A 10488-nucleotide genomic window follows, 5' to 3' on the forward strand; every position below is an offset into this window, starting at 1 on the left:
ACATACAGTGGAGTGTGTGTGACCATTAAGGGAATAGTATTGGTATTTTCAGTCGCTTGTTAATGGCCTGTAACTAATATCTTCGAGATACCGGTTCTAGTTTTCATTGTATCACAAGCACATGAAAAGGAAAAGTCATAATTCTGCAGGCTCTGAGCATCCAAGGGAGAAGTGATTGATGGTAGAGGGAACTATCCTCATAATGGGTTTGGAGTTGGGGTTCAAGTACACTGGTAATTGCCACAGTGCCTGTAAAGGTTAGTATTTTTACCTATGAGTTAGTAGCCAAGCATTTGGTGAGCATGTGCTTGTAAATGGAATGGCTGGTCATGCTATAATTTAAGTACATCTTGGGTTTGGGGAGGGGCTTGTTCAAAAAACTATAAAGGGAGACCTTCACTTTCTATTATCTAACCCTGCTCCCATCAAACCTGTCCCTTCTTTTATGTCACTAAATGTGGGAGCTGCTTTCATACTTTAATTTTCCAACTTGTGTGATTTTTGATTAATCCACTTTTTCCTGATTTTTTTCCATGCAGAATTTTTATTTTTTCTCTTACACCTTATCAAGTGATATTTCTTCTAAAAATCTTAAACTGTTCCAGTGGCTTATGCGATCATCACTCAATACAATGAGTGGTTGTGATTTGGTTTCATAAAGCAACATAACAAAGACATCATAGGTAACGAGTTATGAAAAGTATTCTTAAGCATTAATAATATAGATATTTTTAACACTCAGTGTGATTTTTGTTAAAGGGATATACTAACAATCTACCACTATGATGACGTTGTCCTTTTGGACGCGACAGTATTATCTTAAGAGTAAAAAAAAAAAAATACTGGCGGTATACTTTATTATAATCTAATACATAAAATAACACTTGATATTCATACAAATGCTATTCACTTTTTCTTATTAAGAAAAAACAATTCTTTGTATAGCAGTTTGACACTAATCACGAAGCGAAGTCTCTGAAAATAGTATACAAACAATAGATTTTAAATCAAAAATGTTTATTGTAAAAAAGGACCTTTAAAATTGTTTTTTAAAAAAGAAAAGTTGATTTCACAAGTCTTCAGGTTGTTTATAGACATCAGCTATAGACAACATCTCACTTTCATACAAAACTCATTCAGTCATATAAAAATAAACACAAATTTACATTGACTCATCATCTATACAATTAGTTTAAAAAGGCACTTGGAAGGGTGCTGTATGGATGCATTTAAAATAGTTTAAGTACATTACTGAGTTTCTAAGAATCCTTTCTTGCACTTATTCCCATCTTTAATTAATTTTAGAAAGTCATTAAAAATTCTTTAAAAAAGTAAGACATGGGGCATGCACCAGGAATGTTCCAAGCTAGTTTTCCCTCCTCCCCCAAGGCGCATACCCTTTATTGGCAAAAACAAAAACAAAAACAAAAACAAAAACAAAACACTCTTAATACATTCTCTTGTGTTTCGTTCCTGTTCTTTTTTTCTCTCTTTCTATGTCTCCTAAAAATACCGTTTAAAGCATTACAGGTAATCACAAAGGCTTCAGTTCAACAATGATAACCAGATACCAGACATGTAGTGAAGTAAACTTGGAATACTTTATAAGGCACCTGAGATAGCGTCTGGCAAATTCGCTTCCTATAGAAAATTCTATTACAAACTCTATGACAAAGCAATACTGTTCGTTTCGGTTGAAATGATTTGGCAGCAATGTAAATCTTTGCATTCTTTCTTAGTGAAAAAAGACGCAGTGTGCTTTTTGCTTCAACTTTTGAAGAGAAAGATTCTTGTCTTTTATCCTCTCAATCTCGCTGTCAGTAAATATATAGTAATTTTAAACTTCACATGGAAAGGATTAACTTGGAACACATGGATTTCGTGCTCTTGCAGCTTTGTGTGTGTGTGTGTGTGTGTGTGTGTGTGTGTGTGTATCTATACACATTATTTGGTCGGTAAGCACAAGAGAAAATGCCTTTGGACTTTTATTTGTCATTTGGAGTCGGAGTGAAGAAATGCATTCTGTTCGAGTAAACATTGATTGCGTAAGTCAGTGTGCTACACAGCAGCCAGATTCCTCATGTTTGTGCAGAAGAGACATTCTGGAGAAGGTTTTGGAGCAGTTTTTGCACTGGTATTTCTTTACATCCGAATGGGTCTGCAGATGAGCCCTCAGATTTGACCTGTCTGCAAACGCTCTGTTGCAGTGAGGGCAAGAAAAAGGCTTCTCCCCTGGGGGTGGGGGTGGGGGGGGTTGAGAAAGAAAGACAGTCAGTGTTTTTAGAGGAAAGGTAAAGTCAGATAATGTTCACGAACAACAATCACATTTTGTCGCCAAAAAACTAGACTAAAACTCCGCAGAATAGATCCTTATGTCCATATCTGGCCCTCGAAGATAAATCCAAATATTGCGTTAAAAAAAAAAAAAACACCACACCCAGAATCTTGCTACTGCTGCCCGTCACGCAGAAATAATTCACGTAGTTCTAGGACTTTCACTCATTAAAGCTTTCTGCTTCAGCAGGTGCAGCTAATGTTGAGCTCCTCCCAACATTTCCTAATATCTCCCCTTTCCCCTCCTTCTGTATCATGACTAAGGCTGGATAAATGCCTTGGCTCCCTGCAGGATGATTTTGTGCTAGGAATAACATATTCAGCAGCAGAACAGACAACATAATGAGACAGCGAGAGTCAACTCAGTTCTCCCTGTCCAGCTCGCTCTGGGGTGACAGCTATCGCAAGAATGTGACCGACAGAAAACTAGGGACAAACCTTCTTCGCCTACCTACCTGCCAGACCCATTGATTAAGATAGCGACGTCTGCGTTTGCCGGTTATTGGGAGCAGTTTCCCAGAACACACACTCAGGTACGTCTTTCCTGACTTTCTAACCGATCTATGAGACCCAACCTTCCGAATCTACTTTCCAAAGTCTAAATGCTGTTTGCGGTGTCTGGAATGGAGCGCTCTGTGCTCTAACAACTTTTTGAGTCATCAGGAAGTAGCTATAAAGATCATCCGTCATTAAAAGCACCGCGTCACTACTTAATGCAAGTCCGACAGCCCGACCGGGGCTTCGTTCTATCACACAGTAACATTCCTGTCTACGTTTTGTTTGTTTGGTTTTGTTCTCTTACCAGTGTGAGTTCTAATGTGTCCTTGAAGTAACCAGGGTCTGGAAAACGCCTTGCCACAGATCTTGCAGACACAAGGTAAAGTGTGGGTCCGGATGTGCATCTTAAGGGCGCCCAGGCTCACGTATTCCTTGTCACAGTATTTACAGCTGAAGGATTTCCTAGACTGGGCGTCGCAGTGCAGCTGCTTATGTTTGGCCAGCCCGGAAAAAGTTGAATAGGTTTTACTGCATAGATTGCACTGAAACTTTTCAGCTTCAATGGCATGGGGGTCTGAAAGCTTGGATTGTAGTCTTTCCTCTTCATCACTAATGGGGCTTTCTGAGCCACTGTGGTCCTTGGACGAGGTGTCGGATGGAGGAGGGGGGCTCACCCGCCCCAAGGATGAGGGGTATCCAGAAAGAGGAGAGAGGCCATTGGGTAGTGGGGAGTGGAATGGAACTGCCGTAGTCCACACGGTAATGGGGCTGTACGCTCCCGAGCTGAGGATCTCTGGTTGTGGTATGACAGGCATGGGGTAACTCTCATAGAGATATGGGGAAATAATCACTGGGGGAAAGAAAAGGAAAGGAGAGATTAAGGTAAAAAAAAAATAACTTGCGCAGCACAGTGAGGAGCCGCTTGGCCACACGCACCCGGGGGCTTTGCGACGAAGTCAAGCGACTCCTTCCGGGCAGGCGCAGGCCTTGGGAAGCCGGTTCACCTCCAGCCTGGCCGCTACGCGGTCACCCACCGTCCTGGGGCGCCCACGTTCGCGCCCTGCGTACAGCGGGTGACAGGAGCTACAACCTGCGGTGCGGCTGGGGAGTGCAGCCCAGGGAGGGCCTCCACAGCCCGCGAGGAGGGCAACCTTGGACATCCCTTCAAGGATGCAGAAAAGGCGTCTTCCCTGCCTGCCTGCTCTGGGACCGCTCTGGGGACAAAGATACGCGCCGCGGGGCCTACTCCGTGCGGGGCAGGAGCCTCATCACCCGAAAACAAAGCAGCCACTCGGACCCTCGCCGACTTGCTCATCCTGCCCGTCCTCATGATGCCTGCGTCCGCCAGCTCCGGAAAGCCAAGTGGCCGGAGCTGGATGAAGGTGGCCTTGTCGGGGCAAAGTTCCGCCGGCTCCGAATTGGAACTTACCCCGGCGATCGAGGGAGCCTGCACGACAGTTCGGGACACCGTGTGCAGGGAGAGCAACGGGCGCTTGGGTTCTCCTGCGAGGCTATCTGAGCTCGACGCCCACCAGTACGCGTACAGACGCAGAGAGAGAGAGAGAGAGAGAGAGAGAGAGAGGAGCGCGCGCGCGGGCATCCCCCTCCCCCCCCAGGTTCTCCTGACTTCGGGGCGCGCGTGTCTACCTGTGTGTGTGTCCAGTTCGCTGTAGTTGGGCTTCTTGGAGGCGTTGAAATGCTTCTTGACCAGGAAGGAGCGCGGCATCTTGCCGGCGGGCCCCGCGGGCGCGGATAACGGTCCGGGGAGGACGCGGCCGGTCCCTAGAGCATCGCGCCGGGCCGCGCTCGGGCTGGGGCCGCTCAGGTGCGGCGGGCGACGGGCCGGCGCCTCTCGCGTCGCCGGGCTCCCTGGCGGACTGAGCCCGCTCGGGCCGGGAGGGTTTTTTTTTCCTCGCTTTTGCAAGAAGGATCCAATCACGGCGGAGAGGTTCAGGTTTCAGCTCCTCCCTCTGGGACAGCTGTGAACAGAGGAAGAATCTGTTGTCAGACGAAATTACCCTGGTCCAAAATGGGCCGAGCTCCGGGACTTCGGGGGGGGGGGGGCGGTGGGGACGTGGGGGTGGGGTGGGGGGGCGGGGGGGGTGAAGTTCTTTCCAGGGAGGTGATGTTGCTTCGGCGGCCCCGCCAGCGACTCGTGCGCTCGGAGAGGCTCCCTGGGTCCTGGAAGTGTGGCTCCCGCGGAGGGCCTGGCCTCCAGATGTCGCAAAGCAAATGCCCCGGGACACGGCGTCCGCTGGCGGGAGGGAGGGTGGCCTGCGGTGCCCGGGGCCGGGAGGAACGCGCCTATATTTGGAAGTGCGTTCGGAGAGCTCCGACCGCCGCGGGGACCGGACGGCCCGCTCCAGGCCCCGGACGAAGGGCGGGGGCAGCGCCGGGACAAAAGCCCCGGAGGGCGAGGCGGGCGCCCCCGGCTGGGGGGCTTTTCCGCGGCGCGCGGGGGGCCGGGCCGCGGAGGGCGCGCGAGCCGGGGCGGCACTTCCTCCTGGAAACCGGGTAATCCTGTCGGCCTAGGGGCTCGGCCGGCCCCACAGAAGGGCTTGGTGGCCCCTGGAAGGACCGCTCGTCGGCAGAGCTGGGACGCAGCAAAGCCAGCGAGAGTGGCTGCGCACACAGAGGGGGGCACGCGCAGACGTGCTTAGGGGCCGTGGGAAACGTCCCCCCCCCCCCCCCCCCCAGCTGCCGTCTGTCCGGCCGGCCGTCTAGCTGACGACCGTCTATCAGCCACCAGAAACGGGCCTTTAGGGACAAGGGTGTCATTTCAAGCATTGATCTGCTCTGTAGAGCGCTAGTTTCATCAGGATTCCCCTCGGGATCTGCCAGGCCCCTGGATTGTGCTTGCAAAGAGGGGGTGCCCTCTGGTCTGCCGCCTGCTTCAAGTTCTAAGGAGCTAGCTCAGGGACCAGCAAAAATACTTCCACTTTTTTTTTTTTTTTTTGTATCCGGTCCGGAATCTAAAAGTCCGCTAAGGTGGCTAACTTTGAAAATAAAATTCCAACCGTCATTTCAAGCATCTCTGACCATTCCAGGCTTTTCTCCCCACCTTCTGCTCAACGACCCAGGAAAGGACAGATTTTCAACAAGCACCCTAGCTTTGTTTCTAACAGGTGCTAGAAGAAAAAAGTGAAAAAAAAAATGGTGGTGAAGTCAAGACTTGTAAGAGGAAAACGCATTGTCAGGCTGCATAACTTCTTAATCTTGGGAGGAGAAAACAAAAGTGTGTGTGCCGGGGAAGGAGGGGGAGGCTGGGAGGGGGCACTCGCAAGTTTCTGAGCGGATTTCAATGCTTCTTTTTTTTTCTTCCAGCAGTCATAATTTAAATGCTAGGGAAACGAATTTAGATGAATCTTTATGTTAAAAGGAACAGTATTTGTGGGAGACAGGAAGACATGAATATGTATTACATTCCCCTGCACACTATGAACCAGAGTATAATATTCAGGGCAAGTTTTCTGAGCTTGCTACTTCTTGCGAGGGTTTGTTGAGATCCAGACCCCTGGTTTACCGCACGGGAGTCCTCCCTGCGCTGTCCACGCCACTCCCTGCAAAAGGCACGTTTTGTTACAAATGCGACACAGTTGAGAAAACATACATCATTTGCCCCTCTTCCTTTAACCCTGTCCAGTCCGCTGACGGTGGTGACGAGCGCCAGAAAGCATTTTGCTTTTGACTCTCTTGCTAGCTAGGACGGCGACCTGCTAACGCGTGTCTTGAAACGAATCCGTTCAAAGCGTTTGACAGTCATTTCCTCAGCTTGAAGAGAAAACGCAAAACGTGAATTTGGATTCCAGACGCGTAATCGGGCCGAGTTCCCCACCACATGCGCAGGGGGGCTCGTGGCACATGACACAGACCGGAGTCGGGACGTGTTGCCGCACCTACTGGGAGGGGCAGGTAGCGTTCGGGATGGTGCGCGAGGCATGTCGTTACACAGGGCTGCGTGGTAACTGGCTCCACGGAGACCTGTGTGAGGTCTGGTCCGCTGTCAGGAGCCGGGGAGCTGCGCGCTGATGGCATGAGTCAGACTGCACAGGTGCTCTGCTCAGACACAGCAGAGGGCATTTGGTGCCAGAGCCGAGCGGTGAAAACAGGGGAAGGGAGGTCAAGTCCCCACCCGAAGGCCAGCTGCTGGATTCGGCTAAGACCAGACGCAGGGCTCTTGTCCCGCAAGCCACAGGGATGACGCGGGGACGTGAGCTTTGCTCGCGGGCTAAGAGGCCCTCTTGCCAGGGGACAGAAATCTTCGCCCAGGCCACGACAGCAGCTTCAAAATGTTTCACTTGGGCAAAACAAATCCCAGGGGGTTTTGCCAATGCAAGGAATTAGTCCTAGGTTCACGTAACTAGACTCACCGCCACAGGGAGAAGAGAGGGCTGTGCTGACACAGCCCAGCCAGGGTGAAGCCGGCGGGCCCGGGTCACACGCAACACAAGGAAGGCACAGGCTCGGGCCTCAGGCTCCTGAGAGCTGAACGTGGGGAAGGCGGGGGCTTGAAAATACCCCTCCCCGATGCGGAGCGCCCTAGAGGGCCCCTTCCTTTATGGATCTTCCGGGGGGTACGTGGGGCATGAGAAGCCCACCCAATCTAATTTCTTAATCGTTCATGGGTTTTATTAGGATGTGGCTTGATGTGACTTTATCTTATTTTCTCTGTGTTCTGAAGAAGCTCACAGCGGTAATCGGTGGAAACTCGGTGAATTAAAGGTCTGGGCCCTCGGGGGGAGGCCGGCCCTTCTCCGCTGGCTCCCCTGTACTGGTGGGTTTTCTCCTGGACAAGTCTTTTTCATGAAAGACGTATTCTTGCCTGGCCAGATAGGAGAATAAATTAGATCTAGGAGGCTCGGGAGTGCACCTCAGACTTGTTCACTTGGCCCAGAGATGTGTGCGCATGCAGATCTTTACGGATGCGAAAAGCAATGCGGACTGACTACTTAGTTTGGGCAGTGGAGTAAATCTAGCACCAGAAGAAACCGTGGCTGGGCAGAAGCAGAAACTCTCATCTTGTGCTGCACTCTGTCTCCCAAGATGAATGGCCTCTCCTTCCGCTTCCATCGTGGCCTGATGGCGCTGGAGTGGCCAGGGCAGGAACTAACTCCCCCGACTGATACGACGTTGTGGAATGTCATTAGTTCGTGATAGCTGGAGAATATTAAAACACACTGCTGCTTTTTCAAACGATTTACACAAGAGCCAAGTGTTTGTGATATGTAACTTTGAAGTGTGAATGACACAGACATGATGTCATCTCCCGACGTTGTGTATTTGTTTCCTAATCGATTTGTATTTATATTCTTAATTCGTAATTTAATTAAGCCTCAGCTAAGACAAATCAACCTCCCAAAGAGAAGTGAGTGCTTCCTTTTAGTACCTGGGCTTCTCTATCTGTAAATTATGTTTAATACCCTTCCCTTATTTCTTTTAGAATGACTTGGGGACCAATATTTCCCAATATAAAAGGGAAAATAATCAGACTTAGCACAGGATTCTGCTTATATATTCTGAACTTCGTAACAAGGAGACAGACCCCTTTTCTCTGGGGATGTGGGTGAAACTCACATATGCACTCAACATACTTAAGTGTATCTACTCAGTGATGCCAACAGAGTCATATGTGAAGTTGTGTGTGTGTGTGTGTGTGTGTGTGTGTGTGTGAGAACTGGGGTGAAAAACAATAGCAAAAGTGATGTCAGGATGTCCCTCTGCTGCTTAAGAATTTCCATTATTTCCTGTGTGTTCCCAGGGCCACATTCTCCAGGTTAATAGACACTAGCATTGTGTGGAGTTAGTTCTAATGCTATGTGCTTGGTAAGTGCCAGTCATATAAAATCAGTCAATATTTAAGATAACTTCTAACACCATGTTTAACATGGGACTAGCATTTGGATGAGATTTATTTTGTGTCAAATCACTTGTATTCAGAATCTTCTTTCTAGTTATGATTTTATAATCCCATTTCCCTTTGGGTGGCTGTAAGATATTCATCTCATGAGTGTTCTGTTTGTACCTTGTGGAAAGTGTTGACGATCTTATCTGTTAGATGAGCAAGAAAGACTGTACAGAATGTTGACTTTATATTTTGTGCAACAGCTCAGGGATATGTGGTTGCAAAGAGACACCTATTGGTCAACTTTGGGAAATTCATTGCTTTCTTTTTTTCTGGCCTTCTTCTCCGTAACTCTTTAACAAGGTCTGCCACCTTGTGGAAGATGGATGATTTGACTGACTCTGAGAGCATTAACTCCATCTCATGTGATTGCCCCAGTTTCAGGCGAATGCCATTTAAGTGTTGAATTTTCAATTTTTTCTTTTTTTTCTAATTTTTTAAACATTTATTTATTTTTGAGACAGAGATAGAGTACAGGCAGGGGAGGGGGAGAGAGAGAGGGAGACACAGAATTTGAAACAGGCTCCAGGCTCTGAGCCGTCAGCCCAGAGCCCGACGCGGGGCTCGAACCCACGGACCGCGAGATTGTGACCTGGCTGAAGTCGGATGCTCAACCGACTGCGCCACCCAGGCGCCCCAATTTGTTCTTAATTAGTAATGACTTCTATTGTTTGTAGAAACACGAGTGATACTATCCAACAAATTACGTTGGCTTTACAAAATAGGTGAGTTAAGGCAATTTGTGGTGTTCCTTGATGTACGGTTATGAATAAAGAAGTAGCAAAAATAACGGCGTTATATTCAAAACTTAGTAAGCACCTCCTGCGACTTATTTCCTATCTCGTCATAACGATCTCTACAAGGTAGAGGGTTGAAGGTGGGGAACAAGGCATCCCAGGAACATTCCGAATGACAGGAATGGAGTCAGGGATTTAGGCACAGTTGGCTTGCCCAACACCTTCTTCCGGGGCTCTGCTACCCCGCTGCGTTTGTAGGCTACCCAGTACCGGGCAGTTTGTGGCATTGTGGGTAATGACACCAGCTACCATTCGTGAGTGCTTAACATGAGCTGGCCACTATGCTAAGCACTCCACACACATTGCTGTCATTAATTCCCCAGAGTGGCTGATCCCGCAAAGCAGATATTTTCATCCCTGTTTGCAGATGAGGAGACAAAGACGCAACTGAAGTGTCTTGATCAAATCACACTGCTGGTGAGGAACAGGTGGAGGTGGGATTTGCACCTGGTCTGTTTTGTTTCAAACCCTGCTCACTTCTCTTTGCTGTGATTGTCATTTCCCACCATGGGGGTGAATTAGACTCATGACCAACTGCGAAACTTGTCCTCCTTTTCAATTTGCCTCCCTGCTTTCTTCCCCCCCGGGAGAATACTTACACGTGGTGTTTAGAACCTAGGGTGTGCGGAGCTTCTGTTTCCACCTCTGTCCCGTCCTCCACTGTCTCTGCTGCGTCTCCCTTTCTTCCTAAGTAACACGGGGTCATGGTTGCTTGATTGCAGACTTGCTACCATTTACCTCCATGTGTCGGGTGTGACTTCTGGGAAGACGCTTGGACTGGAATCCTCTGTGTTTCAACGAGTAGCCGCCATGGTCTTTGGGTGGGCCGAAAGGGGCGACGGCTGCTCGTCGCTTGTTCTTGTTCTATAAGCGTATTCTTATAAAAATATGTGAAAAGTAGAAATGGGGTAGCCAACAATAGAGTAGAAAAACCATCATGTGGTTTTTCAAAGTGGG

The 10488-nt window shown here is 48.6% G+C and overlaps 1 protein-coding gene across 1 annotated transcript; it reads right to left on the minus strand.

Moving 5' to 3' along the window:
- Nucleotides 1-1000: 1000 nt before the first annotated feature.
- SNAI2 (snail family transcriptional repressor 2) lies at nt 1001-4718 on the minus strand. The gene is made up of 3 exons (XM_047842918.1): nt 4480-4718; nt 3137-3682; nt 1001-2232 (listed from the first exon to the last, which is right to left on the minus strand). The coding sequence occupies exons 1-3, from the start codon at nt 4556-4558 to the stop codon at nt 2051-2053; spliced, it is 807 nt and encodes a 268-aa protein (XP_047698874.1). The 5' UTR covers nt 4559-4718; the 3' UTR covers nt 1001-2050.
- Between the last annotated feature and the right edge of the window lie 5770 nt (nt 4719-10488).

The sequence above is a fragment of the Prionailurus viverrinus genome, chromosome F2, assembly GCF_022837055.1.
Source record: "Prionailurus viverrinus isolate Anna chromosome F2, UM_Priviv_1.0, whole genome shotgun sequence".
NCBI lineage: Eukaryota > Metazoa > Chordata > Mammalia > Carnivora > Felidae > Prionailurus > Prionailurus viverrinus.